At 46.5% G+C, this 25,775-nt stretch overlaps 1 protein-coding gene across 5 annotated transcripts in view; it reads right to left on the bottom strand.

Annotated features, from left to right (window-relative positions):
* The window catches only part of GALNT16 (polypeptide N-acetylgalactosaminyltransferase 16), a 115,829-nt gene that overhangs the window by 44,656 nt on the left and 45,398 nt on the right, over positions 1 to 25,775 (bottom strand). For all 5 annotated transcript variants that reach the window (XM_054199674.1, XM_054199672.1, XM_054199671.1 and 2 more), the window contains exons 2-6: positions 14,167 to 14,342; positions 11,087 to 11,185; positions 4,311 to 4,378; positions 1,841 to 1,906; positions 639 to 760 (exon numbers count right to left, since the gene is read on the bottom strand). In XM_054199674.1, the coding sequence (XP_054055649.1) occupies positions 639 to 760; positions 1,841 to 1,906; positions 4,311 to 4,378; positions 11,087 to 11,185; positions 14,167 to 14,342 (531 nt within the window). The remainder of the gene's footprint in view (positions 1 to 638; positions 761 to 1,840; positions 1,907 to 4,310; positions 4,379 to 11,086; positions 11,186 to 14,166; positions 14,343 to 25,775) is intronic.

Genomic DNA, 25,775 nt, shown 5'->3' with positions numbered 1-25,775 from the left:
TACAGCAGAGCCATCGATCTCCCCCTCCAGCCCTACAGTGCAGCCAAGGTGACAGCTGCTGATATTCCTGCCTCATGTTCACTCTTCCAGCTTCATGTTAATCCTTTCTCAAGTGAACCAGCAAAGGGACACTTCTGCACTCACAGGCAGCTTCTCTGTGCTAGGAAGCCACCTGCATGCAGGTGACGTGTTTTGGCAGCTCAGCAGGAGCATAACGGAAGGAAAGTTTTGGCAGTGACCAGGCAGACGGGAGGGTCCAGCAGCAAGAAAGGAGGTGGCCACCACGGAAAAGTTGCAGTGTGTGCTGCCAAAACGGCTATCCTATGTACAGGTGGACAGGACTAGGAAGCACAGCACCTGCAGGAGACCCAAGGTAAAAGTTAGTGATTCAAGCATTCAAGGTTGCATCCCCATCACTGAGCACCTCCTGCCCTGGCACATTAGCAGGACAATGTAGAAGCCCATCAGGGATCTCTTGCCCATCTAGCTCAGGCTGTGTCTTCCTCTGTGACAGCCTGCCCAAGGAGTAACTGGGAATGATGTCCTCACTGGCACTGCTGATGGCATGTGAGGGCAAAGGATCCACCAGCACAAGAAAGGTCAGCTCCATCCTTTCCAGAGGGGAAGACGATGCTCACCTCTTTCACTCTCTGAAGCATTGGCTGCAGCCACTCGCTGTTAACTTCACAGTGACTGTCCAAGAAGGTGAGGATGTCAGCAGTAGCCACTTCAGCCCCTCGCACCCGAGAGCGAATCAGCCCTACAATGAGGAAAGGACAGCAGAGGAACAGAAAGGTTAAGGGAAACAGTTGAGCCTCCTTCAGAAAATAAAATACTTTGTGTGGCCATTAGTGGAGAAGAGCAGGTGGTTCTCCTATATCACACCTCCGTCAGGAGCAGAGAGCAGCTTTAGCAGGGCATCCCCTGGAGGACATGCTGTCAGCTGAGCCCTCCCAGCTGACAAAGAACCTGTGACTCCCATCCACATCACTGAACTTTCATCTGGTTCCTGCCTTGATGATGTCCCCCTTTGCTTACAGCTCTCCCCACAGGTAGCTTGCTGCTGCCTGCTCAGTGTCTGTCCCATCAGGGCACCACGCTGCCTCTCTCACCACTTCCATGGGACCAAGCTCTACTCCATGCTTGTTGCCGTTCTTACTGCTTATCTGCTTTATTCCCACTTGTCCTTTATTCTGCCCTGCAGTCAGAGATGTCAATCTGTCTCTCAGATGTCTCCATGCTTTCTTACAGACCACCACAAAGGGCATACCTGGGATGCCCTTTGTGAACTGAGCAGTGACTCTCATCTTCCCTTCCAGATCCTTGCTCCAGGCCTGCTGTGCCCTGACAGGTTTAGAAATAAGCCAGCACATGTGAGTCAAACTGAAGAGCAGCTGGGAAAGTCAGCATTACCATTTATACACGTAGGAGATATACGAGAAATAACTTTCCTTAATTGTATCTATTTATGATAGATATATGATTGCTTTTCCCTTTCCCACATCTCCTAGATGGCTTGTTATCTTGCGCTCGGAGTTTAAAAGGATAAGACTTCCATCTGCATCTATATTCATAAAGATCTTAAACTGCGGTCCTTGTTCTAGCCAGGGCCTCTGGACACCACTTCTTATTATTTCAAATACAAAATGAGAGCCCTGAAGCCTGAGGGCTGATAAGCCAGATTCTCCCTCCACAGAGCCTCCAAACTAGGACACCAAATTCTTATACTGAAAAAACAAACAGTAATCATAAGAAACAACATGCAAGCAGCTGGCAAGCGAACGGGGACACGTGGGAAAATCGGCAAAATCTTTGTACCTACCAAGCTTTCCACACTCACCTTCTCGCCGGGTATTTCGTAGACACTTGACTTTTGGGATCTTGGTAAGGAGCTGGCAGTCCTCAGCTTAGGGAAGGAAAAAAACCAACATTTGGCACACATGCATGAACTATTTGGCTTCAACAGAGCGCTCCAATTATCTGTTCTCCTGCTTCTCCACGGGAGGGGAAATTCTGCTTTCACTTAACATCACATTAATCAGCCTGATGGCCTTAATCCTGTTGTCTAAAGAGTGCACAGAAGAGCACTGCTTGCTTGCTGTCCTCCTCGGACAGCTAAGCCTGTGTTTCCTGATACTCTGAGCAGCCAGGCCTTCGGCCTCCCGTGCTCAGCGTTTCACAAGAACAACAGGGCATGCGCTGGCAACGCGGCACCGAGCACTGATGAAACAGAGGGACCACAGGGAGCCGTGGCTGCAAATCACCAAAGTGCCAAGTAAAAGAGAGTCTTGTCATACAAAGCGATCTCATCCGCTCTCTTTGCCTTCAGTGGCTCGTCTGGGCATTTCCCACCATTTGTTCTTGGGGCAGTTTCTGCTTGATTTTATTAAATAAAGGCCGCAGGGATGTGACCCACTTCCTTGGAGACACCATTAAATTAACACATGGATGCCTAACCGAGGGCTTCACTGGCAGCTTGCCAGAAGCTCCTGCAGTCCCTCGTTTACATTGCTCAAGCAAGATGACAGAAAGGAACAGCTACCGGCTCCAGCCCAGCTGTACCAAGGAGCACTGGGTCTTTAGTTCTCTGTTATCCCCTCTCTATTCCTGCCCTAGCAGAGGTCACAGGAATAACAATTTCTAACTTGGCTCTTTTTCCTTGCTCCACCAAGTTCACCCCAGTTTCCATGTTTATTGCTCGTTCCTTTTCATGTATCACACCTCCTCTTTCCTGCTGTAATCTTCCCACAGACTGGGGAGAACGCAAAGGCTATTAGCCGAAGTGCATGCTCCTGCAGGAGCATTTCCATTCTCCAGGATAACGTGCTATCTGAAATACTGCTCTTGTGTGGGCACTTTGGCAGCTGCTGCGTCATCCAAGTGAAGTGGCAGGTGCTCTTAATTACAGAGTACTGAGATTTTGCTGGACATCTGCTACAAGGGAAGGCCAAGTCACAACTCCAGGTAAGGAGAATCCTTATAAAGTCATTCACTCTTCAGGATTGGAGCACATCACTCTGTAACTACGTGCCAGAGCTTAGAAACTCTCTGTATCTTTGGAGAAACTGAGGCAGACATTAAAGCAAAGTGTCCGACCTCAAACATGTGCTAAAGTGCCTCCATGCAGGTGCCTCAGAGGAATAGCTGTACCCACAAATATCCAGCTGCCAGTGAGAAAAATGAGAGCTGTGATAGGATGGGGCTCTTTAAAAATCTTTCCATTTACCTAGGAGCTTAAATGGGAATTTCTGGCTGAGCCCTGTGCAGTAGGTCCCAGAGGTCCATTGGTGTTGATCTGGTACGCTTTGGCCATTGAGAGTTTAATTTCTAATGCCGAATATGGGACATTTAGGACTGTTTGTTGGAGGTGCTCAGAAACACCCAACTCAAACAGCTGGGCAGTCACAGCTCAGTCCTTATCCAAATCACACTCTAGGCCCTCTGAAAGTTAAATCCATAATCTCAGCATCCACCGTTAAAATTTTTTTTTGTCCAAAACTACACAAGTATTTAGCCACAAAATCAAAAGAGCAACACTTCCTTACCTCAGTAGGTCAAGGTGGGCATTTTCAGCTATCTGTAAAGTGTTCTGAGGGAGTAATTATCAATTATTACAAGTGGTACACAACTAGATTGTCCTTGAATTTAGCGCACATCATGGGAGAAGCAAGAAGTCTTCTGTCCCCACCACCTCACAGCTACTACACAACACCCAGGAGGAAGAGCAACTGTATGGATGGAAAGAGTCCATAGCCTCCAGTCTGCAGGGCTGGTGGGACTCATGCAGAAGACACTCCATCCCTGTGCCAAGCTGCAGAAGAAGGTATGTCGCTGCCTAAAGCAATCACCCTTCCATGTCCCGAACCGTGACACACAGGGACACCTGGGTTCCCAGACACATGGAGGCAGGCAGACAGTCTTGCCCCAGTCTGCCTGCAGGACCCCAGGGAGCAATTTTCTGTAGGCTCCATTGCATCCTCTTGCTCTCTCTTGTAATTACCCACTCTGCTCATGTACACCGTTGTTACATACATATCTGGGCTAAACAGCTCAGAAAATGCTGCATAATGAAATTGGCAACCTGGCCAAAACTGCCATGCTGACAGAAAGGGAAGACCCAACAGTAAGAAGGAAGAAACTCTGGCCTCTACCATGCATGGACATAAACTAAACACAGAAAAACTTCCTCTCTTTTCTTTTTCTCTTGCATACAGACAAGAGGGCATCTCTGTGAGGACTGAACAGAGCAAACAAAAAGAGGGAAAACAGGAGGGAAGAAACAAGTGCAAGGGAAATAGGTCCATACTTACAATCTGAGCTGAAGTCATCTACCAAAATGATCTCCTGGATGAGGCTGGGAGGGGTGCGGTTCAGCACACTTCAGAGACCCAGGGAGGAAAAAGACAATCTTTGTGAGCTGCCATAATAATGACAATGGTAGGACTGATACAAACCTGCTATGCTATGCATTACAGCAGGAAGTACTGTGTAGTTCCACACATAGTAATGTGGAAGAAGTAACCCTGCCCTTGTACCAGGGTTCTTTGGCAGGAGCCAAACTGCAAGCAGAGAGGTACTACATCTCATCCGGACTTTACAAGGACCCACAGCCAGGAAGTTGACTGAGGGACTCACCTAGGGGCAAGTCAGCAAAGGATGCTGTGGCATGCTTTCTGCCTCTAAACAGAGAGGCAAAGAGGAGAGCACCACCCGCCCCGAGGCAGCCAGGAGGCCATTCCCATCTGCCAGGCTCTGGGAAAAGCTCATCGCTGCCTGTGAGTGGAAAGAGCTGCCACTTTCCCCAGCAAGGAGCTCTGTCTCAATGCCACAGATGAGGCCTGCTGGGGCTTTCTCGCCAAATCCATTCTTTGGGAGGAAGGCAATTTTCTTTGGCAATACTCTGGATGTGGGTTTTATTTTCCTCTTTCGCTTGTTACTTATCTTTCTTTCAAAACAGCCCCAACACTTGCTGAAAGCACCCCCATTTCCTCAAACTGGTGACAGCACACCCCACAGTACCCTCGGGACTCCATCTGCAGGACACAGGGGCTTTCACACACAAGGAGGGGGGGATAAAAGCTTCTGCCCTCCTCAGAGGTTGATGTACTCTGGTACCCTGGAGTCAGAGCAGTCTGATTCTGAACTCTTTGTCCCTCTCATTTGTTTAAGACACTTGACATAATTTTCCATTATGTTCTTCAAGTCCCTCCCCTGGTTTTACTACAGCCACACAGCATATTCCCCCTTCAAGCCTCCTCCTCCAATGCCTCTATGTACAGGCGGGTCCTCATTGCCTTCAATAAGATTGCTCAGTCGCATTTGGTCACCCCAGTGATAAGGACAGCCATGCAAACTTTCATATTAAAAAAAAACAGAGGTAAACACTGTCCTCTTGGTTCTAGCAACCCGTCCCATTTCAGTAGCACCCACTCTTCTGATTTTGAGCTATTCTGCAGAAAGATTGTTGGCTTTTTTTCCTTTTTTTTTGGTTTTATACAGGAAACAGACAACAAAAGTAATAGCAGGAATGGAGCTGTAGAGAAATAAATTACCATCTTACTAAGTAGCATCACTGATGGCTTTGCATACAGAGCCAAAGTTTCCTCAGTTTGGGGGAGTTTTCTGCTGTCTCACACAGCAAAATCCTGACTGCTCTGCTGCTCAGTATCACATCCCACTCTATTTCAGATTTATGCTGCTTCCTGTGTCTCTGAGAGTATTTGTATTTTGAGCTTATATGTCCCTAGATGACTGAGCTTGCATTTTTCAAAGCTGAATCTCATTTGCTTCTCTTGGCTCATACCTCTCTGGATCCTCTAGCATGGTGGGGTGGGAGGTGGGAGATGTTCCTCTTTGCATTTATAAGTGCAGCTTCTCCCAGCATAGCCATCATATGCATATTTTACAGACAAGGTTGCCCTGCACTAAAATTCTTGTCTATGCAAACTCAATGCAAAACTTAACCAACCCAGACAGGCTGCATCCTGCACTATAATGGCTGTAAAACAGTATTCCACACCTTCTCCCACTAGCCTGACTATTAGCAGTGCTCACCTTTTCTCTGCAAGTTTCAGGTCTTCCAACTCAACATAACTAGGAAAGAAAAAGCACACACTTTGTTCCCTCTTCCTCACCTGTCCACTGATTTCCCAGTAGAGAAAAAACACTCCTCAAGGAGTTTGCAGCTCATCGTTCAATGCCCAGTTCTGCTCTCAGCTCTGCAATAATTTGCTATGGAACCTTGGGAAAGGTACTTAATCTTCTTTGCACTTTGTCTTGTCTGTCTTTTTAACAAGGAACATGGTAATCCTAGTATTTCCCTCCAATGAGGTACAGAGACTGGCATGACAATCTATTACTTTTAGGAACAAAATGTATTATTAGGATTCCAAAATCCAAATGACAATTGCCTTTTACAGCAGAAACACAGACTGTTCTCCCCTTAACTCATGGATTCCCTACCTCCTTTGTCTTTTCTCACAGCTTCCTTCTCTCAGTATCAGTGTCCTTACTCTGTTGCATGACACCACATCAGCATTGACAATGAGTTTCTTTCCTCTGCTGATCTGTCCATCCCTCATCAGCTCATAGATAATCTTGTTTATTACAGATGTTAGCAGAGAAGCATCTCTTATTTTTCCTTTGCTCTAAAATAATCTCCTCTTTTGCCATTATTTAAATTGTCGTTGTAATGAGTTGCTATACCAAGTGCTCTAGCATTACAACAGCATCCTTTTTAATCAGAATTTATACAGGCTCTCCGCATAGGCACTGAACCACTGACATCTGTTCAAGTCCATTGACTCAAAGCCGGACTATTCACCTTTACATTTGCGCTAAAGACAAACAGTTCCCACAATACTGACTGAAATCACAAATAAAGAGGAAGAAAGGGACCAGAAAATAGGGCAGTATTTTCCCTTCTGCAAGAATGGTCACTGCAGCAGAAGTGATGGTATCGCTTAATGACTAATCAGGCGTTGACATCAATCATGCAAAATGCCTTTGGAGTGACAGTTATTTCTGAGGGAGAACAGGATGCCAAGCAAGTAACTGGTTTGAGAGTGACAGCTATGTCCTGACAAGGAAGAGACATCACACAAGCAAGCAGCTCTTGACTGACACACATCTCCTGCAGAACTGAGGATGCCAGCAACAAGCCATTTGAACTGGCATGTTCACAGGTTCTGGTAGATAGCCCATTTCCCATTTTTTTCCCTGCTCCCCTTCTTAGTCTCTTGCTGCATATTTTTAACCAATTGTCTCCCTCTACACTGAAAACAAAGCAACAAAATTTGTCTGAAGGACTCCCTGCATGGGACCAGTAGGATGTAGGGCAGCATGGCCTATCGGTGCGCTGGCCTGGTCCTTCTGGCAGCTTGCAGGCTGGGCAGCAGGTCCAGCTGCCTATTGCCTTTACCTTGGCCAGAGGAGTAAAATGGCTGGAACCCACAGCAGCAGTCAGGCATGCAGCCCGTGCGGCCTCTGCAGATCAGGAGGGACAAGAAACAGGGTGCTGGATGAAAGAAGTTACTCCTCCCCACAGTCACTCCTCTATTGCCCCCTCTCCCTCATACACAAACGCTTCTCCCATCCTCAAGTGGCAACAACAGCACATCACTCCCACTGCTTCCACCCAGCAGCAGAGATCCTGGGGCAGCAGGGAGAGCCTGGCAACTGCCGAGCTGCCAGGGATACTTGTGCAAGTCCGTGTGTGTACACGTACAGGTGCGGTTAGCAAGAAGGGTCTGCAGATCAGGATATGGCCCGTACAGCTGCCACATTTAGATCACTGAAATAAATCACAATGCAGGAGTCTCATCCCTGGGTCTTCCCAAGACCTTTTGGTACCAGCGTTGCGACTCAGCTGAGTTACTTTGCACAGCTGTCCGAATAACACAGTAAGACGGCACCTGGCTCAGGGGAGCGCATTTAGGGTCTCTCTAGTTTTATTTTAAGATTAGTTCAATCCCAGTACCCTTTTCATATATTTCTTCCTAGAATTTCCCAAAGTTTTACAGCTGATTTTTCAGTGTCCAAATTCAGGCACTCACCAGCCAGGCTTGCAAAGATCTCAGGTATGAAAACTTCAACTGGTAGTACATATTCTACTCACCTCTAAAGACTGAGACTCTAAAAAAGCTTTCAGCCACAGAAAATTTTGCTTTTAGTCCCGCTCATTTCCTTCAGTTGTCCTCTTCCACCTCCACGTCTCTTCTAGCATCCCCATAGTGTAATTATGATAACTAAACTTGGGAAAAGGCCCATAATAACGGTCGAATCATATTTAACTTTCACCAGGTGCATCTCAAATCGTTAATTCTAACTACCTAAATAATCATGCTCTACCCGGCTTAAGAAAGCTCTTATGGATATAGAAATAATGACAGGCTGCAAGCCTGACTAGTCAGGAGGTAAGCAGGCAGTGCAATTTTATGCCTCCTGTTGCTTAGTATCACTGTGGTCCTCTGCAGACTCACAGCCAGGTCATAAACCAAACAGAACAGAACAGAACAGTCCTGTCCCTTTGGTACTTCACTTACCCCAAAGTGCTGCAAAGTAATAATTACACAGCATTTGGTGCACTGACTGTGTATGCGAATTGAGCGACAATTATAGTCACAGCAGTAACTCAGCCTGGCACATTCAGATGTGTTCTGCTGAAAGACAGGACTCTCGGGTTACAGAAGCGGCCTTGAAAAGCATCATGAAATCTGAATCTTCAACTCCCTCTATATAACATCAGTGTCATCCTGCAAGTGGGACTCAGCCCCATATCTCTTCTAACAGTGCAGCCATGACCTGAGCCTTCACCTCTGTGTGGAGTTGTCAAACTTCCCGTGCCTCAAAGACAAGGCTACTAGCCAATGCTTGGTTGTGTGACACTGCAAATACCATAGAGCTCAAGAAGAATTCAGCCTTTGTGATCCCTCATCAGACAGGGATAAATCATGGATACTTCTGATATTTGATGTAAGCAAGGAGTAAATCAATCATGTTCACTGGCTGTAAACCATCTGGCACTGAAGACTCCAGCTGTAGCCAGAGGTCTGGGAGGAAATGTCATCCGCCCCACCATTCACAGCAGAGTGCAGCCAGTCCCTCACAACAGCACCTCTCCAGTGACAGCAGGATTGCAGGGACCAATCTGAACAGATGGGTCATCCATTTTTCAAGGTCTTTGCTGCGGGGTCTGGGCTGCAGGAGACCACATCTGAGAGACTGGTAATACTACATCTTGAGTGCCGTGTCTAGTTCTGGGCTTCCCAGGACAACAAAAAAGAGGGACAGGCTGAAGCAGGCCCAGTGAAGGGCCACTAAGATAATTAAGGGACTGGAGCATCAGATGTACGAGATGAGGCTGAAAGAGCTGTGGTTGTTCAGCCTTGAGAAGAGAATGCTCAGAGAGATTGCACAGTCTTCATCCTTGGAGATATCAAAAACTGACCAGGCACAGCCCTGAGTAACCTACTCTAGTTGACCTTGCTTTGAGCAAGACTGGCCTGTTAATGCATTGGCAACTCGTATCTGCTAATTAGTACACATCACTTCCATAGGATCTGGATATCAATTCCTCTCTCTATGCATTACTACTGCTCTTAATGTCTTCTTCTCTTCATTTTAACTATGTCCTGGTTTAAGGTAAAACAGAACCACGACAAACTATCATGGCATCTGGCTACTTGATTGGCTGCCTTGAGATTTTCTTAAGGACCCTACTACCATGGTTTCTGAGCATCTAGCCATTTACTGTCTGACCTATGATGTAACTGGCAGAAAATCTGCTGCCGTTGCCCTAGCAGCACTGTGGTTCCAAACAAATCCGCTCATTTTCTTAACAGTGGTTCTGTAGAACTCATTTTATGGTTCAAATGAAAAGGAAACGATAGAGATAAAAAGGCAAAATATGTTAACGCAATATATACAATTCTCTGGAAGCACAGCAGCACCAAACCCAGCAGACAGAAATCCAGCCTCCTAGCCATGAGGCCAGCTTGAAAAAGCCTGCTATTTATTCACAAAGCACATTTCTCTAAGCCCACAGGATCTGACAGGGGAAGAAGCGGTGATGATGAATAATGCATCCATGTTAGTGATACCATCAGCTCAACCTTCTACCCAGACAATTCATTCTTCCTTCAGCCTCCACAGGCTGCTCCTGGACCTGTGTGCAGGTTTCAGAGACCCTTTGAGAAATGCCTTGATAAGTCAGAGAGGGCAGAGGGCATTTTTTGTGTAAAAACTAAAAGGAAAAGAGCCTCCCTGGGTTCTGGGGGGGCAATGGGGAAGGGAAGGAGCAGCTGGAACATTGTTTTTTAGTACAGATAATCACATGCTCCTGTCTACCTAGGGATGCTGACAGGCCCTATGCCACCTATTTACTCAGTTAGATTTGGCCACCGATGATGATACTTAGATATGAGGAGACACTAATACAAGATAGTAAGTGTCCCGCAGGTTCACCAGGGTCTGTGCACAAAGCCCCAGGGAGGATCTGGTGGACCATCAGGTTCAGCAACCGTTTACCAGCAAGTGACTCTGACCACCTGCTCGGACCGCAAGGGCTCAGTCTCCATGAGACTTCAAGTTCATCATCTTCTGCTTGAATAACTTGCAAGCTGTGCCCCCTGCCCTCACTGAGACAGACCCAGCTCCTGCAAGATGAGCCCTAGCATGGAGCTGGCTGCTTATTCCCGTTGATGGAACACAGTCCCTCCCAAGTCCCTTTCCTCAGCTGCATCTAGCGACACGCAGTGCCCCCTTTGGTCCCGCACTCTTCCAAACCAAGCTCGTACAGACAGTTCCCACCCACAGATACAGGCCCAGCAGCCCCTTTCCTGTTGCCAACGATTCCCCCCGCTGGGGCTATATAGCGGCTAACTGCAGATACGCTCTGTCTTTGAAGATACACCCACGCTGCCAATCCAAGCCCCTGACCTGTCCTAGTGGGCCAGCTCAAGGGAAGATCACAAGTATTTGGGGACTGCAGCCACCCTGCTTGCCTAACTGCTGGAAAATGCCTAACCCTCCCGCAGTGCCCTACCGGGCACCATCGTTTGGGCCCAGCACCCCTTGCTGAACTCACCTCTTCACCGTGCGGAGCAGGGTGGAGCGCGCCTCGTTGTGGAAGGTGATGATGAGGCTGGTGCCTGGCAAGTCTGTGTCATAGCGTACAGAGGTGCACCTACAACAGGGGAGAGCAGAAACGTAAGCCAAACATCACCCAGTAGCAGCCACCGCAGCAGCGCACCTATAATTTCTGAAGGAGAAAAGCAGAATATGCTAAAACCAGAAACAGCGCGGTTGAGCTGCAGCAAGGGAGGCTTCAGCAGCCCCTGCACCAAGGTTGGAAGAGCTTAAAAAGAACTGTGCCTGTTGAAAGGCAAAGTCTTGAAGATGTGATACCTAAACTCACGATGCTGCATGCTGAGGAAAGGACGTGGGTTTCATGTGGAACAAAAGGTTCAACTCTGTGGACTCTAGTCCCTGGATTCACCTGTGATTCATGTAAAATCTTGGTTATCCATGCATAGGACACGCATATGCTAAGGATGCACAGAGCTGGTACACCCAGGCATTGCTGTATAAAGCACTTCAGATTCTTTGGATACTGGGCTTTACAGAAAGGAAAACACTAGCTAGTGCTGTGATCTTCATCAGGGAGTTACTGAGGTTCAACACTAATACCTCAGCTGGTAATGGAAAGCAATTCCTCCCATCTTCTCATCTGACTTTGTAATGTCAGGTACATACATTCATTCTTATACTCAGAATCAAGGATTAACTCAGGATCAGCTTGCACCAGGGCTGCTCATACCCTGTGGAGAACCAGGATTCTTGGGGGAGAACAACTCACAGACGTGAACCCTGGATCCAATTCTGGCAGACATTAGGCATGGCAGATTTGGGCTGTTCTGCTCTTCCAGACTGTCCACAGCCTTAACTTCCGGCCAGTGTCAAACAGAAGTCAGTCTGCACTAATTCCCTGCCTGAAGAAGAGCCCACACCTGAAATTGTGGCCAAGTGTTTTTAACAACTCAAGGCCATGCGAAGACTGAATCCATCCTGGGAGGGAATACAATTCAGTTCTTACAGCTACTACTTGTTCTTTTACATTTACTTACTGTTTTTTTATGGCTGTCACTAAACTATTACTGTTTTTGCCATCACATTCAAACCTACTGGTTTATGACTTTTTCATTGCAATATTTTATTAAGGGGACAGCAGCTTCTTACAGCAATTTTCAAACATATAAAGAAACCTTGATAAAGACTAAAGTGGAAAACCCAAAACCAGACAGGAGACATACCACACTTATTATTGTTTCAAAATAACTCCATGATGTAATGCATATAAAATGTTTTAAGGCATCAGGAAGTGGAAAAGCAGCAGAGATTGGCACATGTGTTATTTGGAGAAGTCTTCCCGAGATCTCAGCATTATTACAGCATCACAGAGGGCAAGGACAAAGTTTGTGCTTGAAAGTTGGCCCTCTCTTTGCTTTGAGTAAGAAAAACAGCACGTGCTAGGTCAGAAGAAGCTTGTAGGATGTGGAGTCAAGTATGTCCACGCTCTGCTTGGATGCCTGAAGAAGAAGTGACACGTTGGTGACCTATTGACCCCTCACTCCTTAAACAAGGAGCCAGATCCATTTGTGACACAAGAATGAGCTTTCCTCAAACCACAATCTAACCTGTATCAGCTGAATTAAGCCCTCATCCTGAATTGCCATCCCAGCAACCACTTCAATATAGTTAAAAGACAAGATACTCAAACACAGCTCCCTCATTCCCAAACTGCCACCTCTGCAAAGAAAGGGACATGGGAATAGGTTTATCTGCTCTGATTATACTCTGCTTTGGACTCCTCATTGCTGAAGGGAATCCTTGCAAAACTGGGGCTGAAGTGGCCATACATTTCCAGGGAATCACATATATGTTATTCTTCAGACTGAAGTGCATAGACAAGGCTTTTCACAAAAAGCATGCTCTGCATGCTACCGCAGACCAAAATAAACAATTATTCACCTTTGAAGTGAGCTGTTTTTAGGCCAGAACATGACAGCAGATTAACAGAAAACAGCAATTCTGCATGGCAGGGAGACTTGTCAGTAACGCAGCGCTGCCTCTGAGTCACTAGGAAGCCAATCCCGAGTACTATGCTGGGGAACGGGAGCACAAGACTTTCGTCTCACAACCAAGGTCCCAACTGCTTGCATTCACAAAGCACCCTGATGACTGTCAGTGCTGGCAGGCTCACAGAGCTCCATGTCTCCCGACATCCCTTTCACAGTTTCAATCAAGTTAGAGGCCTGGTTTCCCATTCCCAGCAGCTGTGGAGTGTTGCTTTGCAAGCCTAGGTAAGGTCCAGCCCGGATAGACATGCATTTCAGACATGGTTAGTTTTTTTCTATTTTTTCCTCCATTGAAGTAGGCTGGTTTACACTATCCTATCACTGTCAAACCTACAGTTTTCAAGGTACAACATTATCTTTTTGTACTCCAGAAACTACAACATAGTTACCTGAGCACTATTAGCGATTTAAAGATGAGTTTAGTCAGCAGCATAAATTCACCCCCAGTGAAACAAGGACAGAACAATGAGCACTTTGCAAGCCATGAAATATTCACTGTAGTCACATGTTAGTTTCATCCCCACCCCAGCAGCCTTCATCCAAACCGTTAATCCTCAGGCTGGAAAGAAGGCACCAAACCAGCTTCAGAGGTGAGGAATACCCAAATAGCAACCTTCAGAGCAGATGAAGAATACCAGAGTAAAGCAAGGCTGCAACAATGGTATGTACCTTGGAGCCAGGACAGAGGGTCGCTGAGAAAAGACATGAGTGTGAGGGAACCTGTGCAAAAACCAACTGTCAGATGAGCAATTTGAGCTGCAACGGAGGGTCTGTGCTGCAAGAAACAGATGTTGATTGGACCTGGGAGAGGAGATGCTAGAAAAGCAACAAGCTGGGTCCGAATTAGCCAAGGGTCTCTGCGCATTTGAGACCTTTCCAGATTAACCATGAAATACAGCGAAGTAACAGACCAACGCTGGCGAAGAAAAACCCAAACCACCCTTTGTCAACATCGCAGAACAGCACAGGAGGTCAATGGACTCCCCACACCGAGCAGCAGCCATGGCTTGGAGCAAGGGCTGCACGGTACCTGTAGTGCCTGGTGTCCCGAATGGGCCGATCGCTGCTGAGTTTGTCGCTCTCTAGCTGATTAAAAGCATGCTGGCGGTACGGGTCTTCTCCGGCCTTCAGCAGCTTTGAGGACAAGTAAGCCTTTTCATCAAAACCCCTCCGGCTGTTCTTCTCTCCTTGGGGAGCCCTTGTCATCTAGAGCGGAGACAAGCATCAGAGCATCAGGGAGAGCAGCCAACTCATGTTGAGACACAGGTAATAAGTTCAGACATGCACACGCTAAGGTAGGTTGTTTGCCACAATCTGGAAGTGGCTCGGGTATGGGTGAAGGCGGGACAGGCAAGAGTTTGGAAAGGAGAGCAGGAATGCCTCACAGAAATGGTGTTACAACTCCTTCTCCGAGGAAAATTGCAGGCCTCACTATCCTTACCAACTGAGCTTGGGATGGAAGCTGCTGTTCCTGATAGCCCAAGCAGAGCCAAATTCCCTTTAACACTTGTTACGCAGAATGTGAGAGACTGCAGGCATCTGGAAACCCTTCGAGGCAACATGGGTTTGAGAGCAGTCTCCAGCCAATGTGGCTGAAACACAGTATTTTGATGAAAAACAGTTTCAGCCTTTTGGCATACAAACACAGAGGCAGCTGATTTAACAGGTTCCTTGTTGCGCCTTGCCCAGTCTCACAGAAGTCGGTGATAAAGTTGAAAACTGCATGTAAATGTCCCCAGCCCCACGCAAGAGGAAAACCACTTGGGCCATCCCTCTCCTCTCCTAATTTTCCTCTAGCTTCCCTAGGCCACAGAGTCAGCGCAATGCCAGCAACTGAAGACCATTCACTAGGGCCACTGGGACGGAGGACAGGCCCAGTTCTAGCCCATACTGAACTCTCAGATATGACATTTTGGTTGGAAACAACCTAGAAACTGTAAAATATTGGCTTATAAAGCAATCAGGATTGTGTATACAATAAAAGTAGATCATCAAATTGTCTATGGTAGCCATTTGATTGACCAAATCACAAAGAAACCATAAAATGCTCCCAGCCTTGTACGAAGAAGTGCTGGAGTTCCCTAAAACTGCTGGAAAAGGCAGAGTCTGGCACATTCACGTCTCATCCAAAGCACTGGACAATCCCCAGATCCTGAGATCCTTCTGCGTAAAATAGTTTGGACACCCTCTAACACCAGGCTTGATCACGTTTCTCCCTCCGCTATAAGGCTTCTTTTAGGAGTTTTAGACTGGTCCCCAATATCACACAGCGTTTTGGTTGAACCATCTTAGCGGGTTGGAAAACAACCCTAGAGACCAAGCACCGCACCCAATGCCTTAAGCAGGAGAGCGCTTAGAAGAACAAACATCTCCACATCTTTCTCTGAGAAGGGCTACCCTGCAGTGCAGACAGCCCTAGGAGAACCAGACAGCTGGCAAATGAAATTCAGCGGTAGACAAGTGCAAGATAATGAACATTAGAAGAAACAAATTGAACTACTCATGCACATTGATGGATTCCAAATGAACCGTGACCACTCAGGTTACAGATCTGAGCGTCCCCATGGACTGCTCAGAGAAACCCTGCACTCGGTCCGCCGAGATGGGAAATACAGCAAATGGAGTGCACTGCAAATGGGACAGAGAAAACTGAAACCATCGTGAACACTGTTATGAGAAACCAGCGACAGCTCAGCAGCCGTGGCCACAGCACAAGTTTTGTCAAACCAGTCTCTAGCGGAAAGCTACTGGAGGATGAAGAGAAATTAAACTTTAGGACTATTCCATTTGGAGATAAGATGAATGAAGTGAGAAATAAAACGAAGGTGGCCCATAAAATTATGCCTAATACAGCCAAGGTCAGCCTGATCCTCAGATTTCCCTTTCTTACAGTAAAAGAATGAGGGAAACATCTTTTCATAGGAAAAAAAAAAAGTGCCACTATGTTCAAACACAAAGAAACTTATTCAACCACTGCACCACCAAGCTGCCACATTATGGATTTTCCCTAGTGCAGGACTCACACAGGCACACTTCGTCAGATACATTTGCTTCCATCCTGCTCTGCGCTGCCGCCCCTCTGCAAGGGATGCTGTTTGCCCCCCACTGTCCCCTGCCACCGCATGGGCTTGGTTTTGGTTTTTATTGCCGTGAACGTTGTGCAAAAAGCTGGAAGCAGCAACAAGTCCTCAGGAGCCGTTTTGTCAGGGCACCGCAAGGGCTGGGGGCTCCCCATGGCAGGGCTCAGGGCAGGGCCTGGGGACGGTCCTACCACCCAGCCAGCGCACACTGGGCACCTTTCTGGGGATAGGCCAGGCTGTGGGCCCACCTTGGCAGGGCCCATGGCCAAGCAGGGCAGGGTTATGGGGAGGTGGAGGCTGGCCCTGCTGTGGCATCGCTGGGGCAGGGGCTGACAGCACCTGGGGTCCTGGGTCATGGGCAGGGTGGAGGGAGCCCCACGGGGCTGACATGGGGTCCCACGCTGAGGGCAGGGTGGAGGGTGCTCCGTGGGGCTTACATGGGGTCCTGGGCTGTGGGCAGGGTGGAGGGAGCCCTGGGGACTGGGCAGGGACAGGAAGGCGCATTAGTGCCCTCAGAGCCGTGACACATTTAAACTTGAACCATTAGGGGCAACTCCTCTAGATACTACAGTTCTTGCGTTACTTACACATCAAATTTTAAAAAGTGGTAAAAGAGCACTGGGAGTTAATTGTCAGTTAAGAACGTTTCTCATTTTTATCTCAGCCAGTTTCTCTTCAAACAGGAAAAGGGAGAATATGGGGGATGATACGCCAGAGAGCCTAGCTTCAGCTTCCAGGCAGACAGCTAATCAACAGGTAATCAACAAGTAATCAAACAACTGATTTGTGAGCACCAAGAAGATAACAAGCTAATAAATAGCAGCCAACTGAGTTTTGTCAAGACCACACCATGTCAAACCACCCTAATTTTCTCCTGCGATGGAGTAATCAGTCTCAAGGGTGTTGAGCAGCAGTAGATACCATCTTGACTTTGGTAAGGTTTTTGATAGGGGCTGGTAAGACGTTGTTATTAGCAAGCTAGAGAAATAACAGTCTAGATGAAACTAATGCAGAATAGGTGAAACTGATTGGAAACCCACTGTCAGAGCAGAATTACCAGGTGTTCACTGTCAGAGCAGAGGGGCTATGGTGACAGCAGGTCTTAGGGGTTTGTTCTGGATCCAGCGCTATTCAGTATTTTCATAAGCACCTTGGATATTGAGACAGAGTACATTTATCAAATCCATAGGAAATCCATCAAAAGCGTCAGACATATTGGGGAACAGGATTAGAATTCAAAATTATCTCAACAAATGGGAAAAAAAAGTCTGAAAACAATAAATACGATTCAATAAGGCTCCGTAGACCTCTGCAGTTCATCAGGGCTGCGCTAATACAAAACATGGAAGAAAGAGCAAACTCCTCAGAAAAGCTCTAGATATTACAGCTCATCACAAAGCACACAACAGCAAAGCCCAATAAAGAGAAGAGAGCAAACACCATCCTGAGTGGAGCCCAGACAGCTACGAACAAGCCTGGCAAAGCAAATATAAAGCTTATCTTTAAGGACTGACTTGCTTTATCAGATTCTTTTCCTAGAATATAGACATTTGACTACAAGACGTTTTTCCACTGTTAGTTGAAAACATACTTGACAGGAGCAGCACGTGCTCTCTGTGAAATAGTAGTCAGTCCCCTGCCAAACCCTCTGCGAAGGGCAGACTGATGTCCACCCCCTCTTTCCTCTCCCTTCAGGAAGAAGTCAATATAAGCACATGTGAGCTCTGGGTATATTAAAGGCACAGTATATACGGCTGAGTGCAGAGTTAACCACATCAACAGAATAGTTCATACCTGTGAGTTCTTTATGCAGCTACACACCCTGTATCCCCATGCTTGAGGCAGGAACAACAAGAGTTATGGGAGCAGAAGAGCCCAGTTCCTTCTGACTGATGGTCTGTGATAGGCCAAAAAACTTTGCTAGATGAAAGCAGAAATGAAGATGAATAGGCACTGGAAATGTGAGTGTCTAGACTGGGGATTAGCAAAGTAGTTTGCACAAATTAAGGTTTGTCCCAAACATTGCTGAGACCTCCAACGCAGTTCAAATACCAAAATTTCAGGAAATACTGTAAACCTTCTGATGTCTTTTCACCATTTCTCATTTCCACACATGCTTTTCCCTTTCAGTGACAGAATGGACTGAGTTGCTCTTCTGCTGTTGAAAGCATGTTCTTATTTGTGTTTTGACATGGTTCAAGAGACCAGAAACTGTTTAAGTAGTGAAATTAACTTTGTAAGCAAGGGGTTAAGGGAAAGGAATTAATGCCAGGCACTTCTATGAAAACTTGAGGCTCATTTCTCAACTAGCACAGTGATGTTCCTCTAGGCCTGATCACTTGTAAAATACCAAGACTCTACTACAGACAGTGCGACTCACCTCTGTGCACGGTCACTGTCTGCCACCAGGCACAGACACGCTAGCTCCTACATCGTACAAACAGACACTAAAACCAGAGCAGCTGGGGACCTCAGGGTCCCAAGACATTTTTTTGTATCAGCAGGCTTGGCCAAATTCAAAAAGAATAAGCATACCCCAGGGGTCACGAGGAATCATTACTTAACTAGAGTAAGGTACGCAAAACTCTCAAAGGTAAGTGCAATTCTTTTTACAGTCACCGTGAAGTTAGCCCAACAGCAGTTTTATATGATAAGACGTATACTTTGCAGCTCTTGCATATCTTTCTTACATGTGTTTACCACTAGTTCAACAAATAGAGCAGGGGGCTGCCACCCTTCTCTTTTGTTTTAAGCTAATTTTCACGATTGTGGCAGCTCTGTCAAATCCCAGGACAGAAAAGCATCAATCACAAGTATCCCCCGTAAGTGTCCTTCCCTGGAAGAACTAAATGACCAGGAAGGTCTAACTAATGAATATGGACACAAAGAGGAGTAACAACCTCTCCAAACCTTCCTCCCTCTTTATTTTGATTTATCCCACTGCCCCAGCCTCACATACTGCCACTGCCATGACCCCCAACCCTGCCAGCACCTCCCTCCCACCGGCCTTACAGGTCCAACCACCTTCAGTTTCCACTCCGAACGGGTTCAATGCCAGCTTCATCCCATCGGGCTGAGCTACAACCTTGCTGGCTGAGCAAATCCTCTTCCCTGAGAGCAAAGACCAGGGCCAAGTCACCTCTGTACACCACAGTGGAGCTGCTGGGGCCCACACAGTGCGAAAATTTTCTCTGTGGGGTCACTCCACTTGCTCCATAAGCTGTCCTAGTGACCTGAAGACAAGTCCCAGAGACGGCAGGACAGCACAGCACCGCCACCAGCAGCAGCAATCAGATGCTGGGGAGCACAGCAGTGCTTGGGATGCTACAGAGACAGGTGCTGCTCAGCTCTGTAACCCATATGCTAGCACAAGGATGGGCTCTGAACAGCACAAAACACAAACAGGGAAGGACTGAGAGCTGCAGCAACTGCCAAGAATTTCCCAGAAGATCCTGTTTGCCCAGGGAGCGAGCTAATCTTGATGGCCTGAACTTGCAAGACACTATCTCTTGAATGCCTGTTGCAAAAAGCACTTGTTTTAGAGGGTGTGTTGCATTTTCAGTTGGGTTTAGGAATCCTAGTGTGCACATGGCTCTTGTTGTGTCTCGTGAAATAGTCCATATACTCCTCTGAAAAATCGCTCAAAATACTTTAAGAGAAAACACTGTGCCTCACAGCAGAGGGCCTATTTTATTCATGCTTTGTTTAACTGTGTAAAGCATTTTAAATGTGGTTTAGGAACCATGCTCTTATGGAACTTCTGTTATGAAATGTTAATAAAAATTACCACAGTTAAATAGAACCATCTCGTTCTTCGAGAAGTGCAAGTGCTGACAGAGTAGCTCAGAGACCGATTTGAATGTTTTGTTTGTGGCCTGCACAAACTGGAGTAACACAATGGAAGCAGTAAAGCAACTTGAATGGATTAGCTCCCACACCAGCTAACTGGTCTCAAGAGATTTTCTACTGCCATCAGCACTGGACAATCTTGAGGCCTGCTGCCAGTTCCAAATTGGGCTGGAGAGACCAGTGGTGGGCCCCCAGCAGAGGCTATTTTCAATGCCCTCCAAGAAGAGGCCATGGCTGCTAGCTCATAGGGTTTCTCTGTGACAGACCTGTAGTCACCAAGGGATGGTGGGAGTGAGAAGCAGGGAAATTCTGCTGGGCCTTGCTTTCCAGCACTGCTGCTTGCTCAAGGTGCCTCTCCACCTCCCTATTCTTTTCCCGTCTCCTGGCATCTATTGCCTTCTGTGCACGCAGAGGCAATCCTCTGCCGGCTCTGCAAGACTGCATCTCTGCTCTCTTCTCTTTTAGCCCTGAGAAACCCTTTGTCTCCATCCCTGCCTCATGGCTAGGAAGTCAAATGTTTTCTATTTTGTTCTTCTCTTCTTCCCTCATAGTTTTGCCAGGCATTGAGCCATTGACAAGGAGAGCGTCCTCACGCATCTGGCCTGAAAAGGTGGAAATCCTGTATAAGGCAAGACAGGAGAAGCAATTATTTTTGTGTGTTTGGTTTCCACAGCAATTTTCTCCCCACACCCATAAAGCTTTGGATATTACTTTCAGAGCCTCCTCCAAGAGACATGGAAGATGGCACAGTGTTTTCCATGTTGTTGTCTACAGTCTGGATGAGGTGAACATCACACTCTCCTATGATGTCTGTCACAAGCAGACATGGGTTGTTAGTGTGAAGAGTCTTTCAAGCAGACTTGCCGTGTTTTGACAAGCTGGCCTTTTGGGCAGTTTTGGGGAAGAAAGTAGGCAACATAAGAGAGAAAAACAATGTGGGGGAAGTTTACAGGGAGAGCAGCAAAGAAAACCCAAGAGCAATTAAGTTGTTATTTCTGCCTATCACAAGCGGTGGTTCTCTGACAGCTTCACGCACCACTACCTTCATCCAACTTCTCAGATATGAAAAGGTAATGTCTGTCCTACCATGGTCCAACTCCTTGCTTTCATGTCTAAGAATGCACAATCTTGTTTCTGAGGCAGCCATGCGGCCTCTGCTTAATGATCCTATTTAGTCATCTCTTTAGCAACTCTTTAGAGAAGCATCCTTCTTGTGGGATTTCCCTGCATGTCCCTGTCTACAGAAGGGAGGGATGCTTCCAGGAAGCACATCTGGATCACTTTGCCCAGGTCCCAAAGGTATGCAAAGCAGCATGGGTTGACAACTGGAAGACAGCCAAAAGTAACCCACCATGCACCGGCGCCAGCATTACAGCACACATCAGCCTCATTCATTTTGCAGACAGCAGCCCTAAGGAGTGCGGGGTACTCGCTGTCATGCTGGTCATATGAGCTCAGCATCGCACTGCGTGCAAACAAGTCGCTTCCACATGCAGTGACTGGCTTCAGCATGAACGAACCACTCTCCGCCCCCATGTAGATTAGCAGTCCATGTGTAAATCATGCCAACTTGGATTCCCCTCCGAATACAGTCCTGTTCTATATTCATTGTAAAGCGATAACTTGAGAAACTGGAATTTACTATACAACCTCACGTGTCACAGGTGCACGATACTATCCAGCTCTTCGGCTGGCCAAGACAGATATATAGATATAACATATAGCAGGAGATGATTATGTCCATCTTTGGCCCCGCTACGTAATACTGAAAAGACCTTGAGCAGTTAGCAAGGGCTGGATCGTGCAGTGTTTTCTGGCTCAGCTGCCCAGAAGCGGGAAGACATTGCCCTTAACTCAAGGGAGGCAACATGATGCCCTGGGGCATCCTTCTAGTCTTTTGTTTTTAGGAGCGTGGAATAAAGCAAAGCAGTGGAAGCCAAAAGGGCTTCAAAGATAGGTGCCCAAGGGCACTCTTCCAAACAGCTCTAGGGAAATGAGCCTGCCTAGAAGCCTGGAAAACCAGACCCCAGATGAGGTGAAGCAGATGCCAAAGCCTATTTCTTCCCTCAGTTTGAAGTCTAATGCACACAGATGTCCATTATGCAAATTTGAAAAATTATATTACAATTTTTTTTAAATATATTTATGACATTCACATACATTGATTTTGTATAAACACCCACATGTCCAGACACACATACATCTGGCTTCTATGTTCGTTTCATCTTCATCTCGTTCCCTGGAGCAAAGCCATTTTTTCCATATTTGGCAAGTACAGCCAAATGAACACAGCCATTTTTGCTGACAGAAACCTTTATGCTTTTATATTTCTCTCCGGGAGAAAAACAACGTGGAGAAACCCCTGAAAAATAGTGAGGGTATGGTCTTCAAAATTACTGAGTACAAGCACGAGAGAGGAGTGCGAGGCCCGTGGGGTAGTTTTTCCCTGAAACAGCACTTGTTTTCCAAGCATACCTCTCTCTACCCATAAATATCCATGACAACATCCGGTGTCAGGGAGAAGACAGACATGACTGCACACTCTTTGAATACCTAAGGGACTGGGCAGTTCATGCTGGCACTCCCACCAAAACAGCAGCATTGTCAGAAAGAGATTCCAACGGGTAGCTGAGGTAGAGTTCCTCTGTGAATTAAGGTTTTGTACACAGAACCGAGAGTCACATGGACACGAAGCTGTCTGCATTCAGACATCTGTTCAGTATCACATAGCAAACCTCCTTAGCAAAAGCCATCTAGCTTACTTACTGTGTATAGGAGTACTCCTCTGCTAAAGGTTATACGTACACAGTTTGAAGAAGCGTGCTTTGAGATCCTTCAGAGCAAAAAAGAAAGGCACTATACGAAGTTGCACTTTTTCTTCTGGGAAAATATCACAGTCTCCATAGATATTTAAATATGTAAAGAATGTTCCTGGTTTCTAAGTGATTTTGAATTATTAAAACAAAGAAGTAAAAGGCACAATGGTTTGTTTTCTGCCTTCTAAGTGTTAGATGCTCAGCGGCTTTTTAAACGTTAGCTGAACCCCGATTTATAGCATCAGACAGATTGACATAGCATTCTGTTTCAAGACAGATGATGCCTCATGATTACCTGGCAGCACTTATGAAACCAATAAGACAGTTCAAATGAGGATGGTCTCAGTCTCCATTAAACACATCAGTCACATAAATTGTGTCTCTGTAAGCCCAGTCCCCCATCTACTCAGACATAACGTGTGTATGTGCCTCCTGTGCTGATGTACTAATCTGTTCCCTTTGAACTCAAGTGACCTACATTCAGCCTTTTCCTCCCAGTGAATCACAACTGTCTAGAGTGACAGATGCCGCCACAGATATTTTTGCAGAAGAGAAAGCAACTTTAGACCTCATAAGCTGCTAACATAGTCAGCAGTGAAGTAGTTACCTAAGAGATGAGCAGGGGTCAGCTAGCACTGAGGAGCGGGCACCGCTCACCCAAAGCATTAAAATATTTAATTATATTTAAGCTTGGGGCTCATTTTCTTTCAAGATCATGCTGTAAGGGCTTTTTGCTAAGGCTAGAGAAGGGAAGTTAAAGTACCTTTTTAATCATTCATGCTGAAGAGTTAGAGCTTTAAACGGAGATTAGAAGATTACGAATAAAATAGTATGGTTTTGCAACTAGCGAACATTCACGCTCCACAGAAATACTGTGCACATGCACAGCTGAGACGGGAAGACAAGGGGACATTTCACACCTCCACCAGGGACAAACCCAGCCCCACAGCAGGAGATGGGAATTTCTCCCCGTCTTCCAGCAAGGAAAGATTTTTTTCCTTAACATGTTTTTGTTAGTGGGTCTTGCTCAAACAGTCATGATTTTGAATATTATCCAATTCAGCAGTAACTCCCTCCTCTCTCACCATGTTAATCATCAGATAGATCCTGTTACAGCCCCTCGCAGACAGCTGCACCACGCAGGTGGGAAGCACCACACATCCCGCAGACTGAGCCAGGTGGCAAACTGGCCTCAGGGAGCCACACTCCTTCCAGCCTTCGTGCTGGATGGGGTACCATGCTGCTCCTGGAGGCTGGCCCCTCAGCCCCAAGACAGAGCTCGTCGTCCCAGGAAATAACACCTGGGTAGGATGCAACCTCGATGAGTCAGGTAATTTACCATGAGCTTCCCACAGCTCTTCCCCACACTAGCTCTTGAACATCACACAGAAAGGCTCTTGGCAGGACCCGTTGGTTGGGAGTTAGCCAGGCCCAACACGAAAATGCAACCTGTCTGTAAACCAACAACCAAACTGGTGTTTAACAAAGTGACTTAATATAATTCCTCGTGCCGCTGTTGAATCATGACCTAGTTTCTTAGAGAAGTTCAAGAATGACCTTCAGCACACAATGCAGACTTGTATTTCGGAGGTTTGAAGCCGTGAGATCTGTCCCCAGAGACTGTACTGGTACTCTTTCTATAGTGACAAGAGTGATGGTGAACATGCATCCACGATTTATTACAAAAATGAGTCCTGCACAAGATCTTGTTCACTCAGATATGTTCTCTGCCGTGCATTCAGCCCTGCGGCATGCAACATTGTCTTCTAATAGTGGAAAAACTCATCCTCTATTTGTCAGTGAAGATTTGAGTATATCAGGCCATTGGCATTTTGTTTAGGAGCCAAATGATATTCCATTTTAATTGATTAATTTTTCAGTTACTGCATTGCTCCAATTCCAGGACTCAGCAATCAATTTGAACTGACAAGACCCTCAGAGCCGCGCTCCGCTTCTGCTTGGGTCTCCATTTGCAAAGGCATTAAATTCACCTCCCCAATAGCAAATTTAATCAAGGATGGTGCATACCCATGAAGAATCATGAAATGGGCTCATATATGCCTGTCAAATATGAAAAACCCCTGTGTTAACGCTATGCAGGCCTCTCTCATTCTAGACTTCAATCACGTTATTAATAGAGGCCTCCTCAACAGCCTGACGTTTAATCACTGTCAACCAAGAAAGAGCTGGGCATATAAGGAAGAGCACAGCCATTGAAGCGGGCATCGCAAAAATGCACACATCTGACAGTCTTGAAATACACTCAGGACAGGTATGGCCAAAACCACAGCTCACGGAAGCACAGTTCTCCCCAGGCACGGTCCCTCACATGGATGCTCGTCTCATTCTGCAGGTGCAAACTGCGGCAAAAGAAAGTCACTGATTGTAATGACCAGCAAGGATCTTTAAAATCCATTACTCTGCCAGTCCCCATCCAATATAAGGGGCAGCCATCGTCTGCCTCCCCACATACAGTGCTCGTAGTTCCGTTGCGAGTGTCATATTGCAAGATCATCTTGTAAAGATGCAGCTCCTGGGTAATGTTGTTAGGAGAACTCACAGCTTCTCTTTTGAAAGGGTAATTTTTTTTGTCTTCATAGAAGGCAGAAGAGAAAGAGGTGGATACCTAGAAATTCAAAACCCAGAAGGTGAACATGAAGAACACAAAACGTGATTTTCAAATCAAGTAATGTTTGAATGCTTGTGGTCAGCAACAACACTGCTAGCAAAACCCTTGGGCTATAGCTGGGTTTTGGTCTGGCTAAACCGTAAGTCTGAGCACGCAGATTCGGGGATGTTATCGTTTGAAGAACACACAACAATTTATTGTCATTTAGACAATTATTCTATCACCCGATGACTTCTCCCCACCCGGGAAGGGGAAATCGGGAAAA

The sequence above is a fragment of the Rissa tridactyla genome, chromosome 4 (assembly GCF_028500815.1).
Source record: "Rissa tridactyla isolate bRisTri1 chromosome 4, bRisTri1.patW.cur.20221130, whole genome shotgun sequence".
NCBI lineage: Eukaryota > Metazoa > Chordata > Aves > Charadriiformes > Laridae > Rissa > Rissa tridactyla.
The sequence above is the reverse complement of the archived record's forward strand: the minus strand, read 5'-3'. Positions and strand labels throughout refer to the sequence as shown.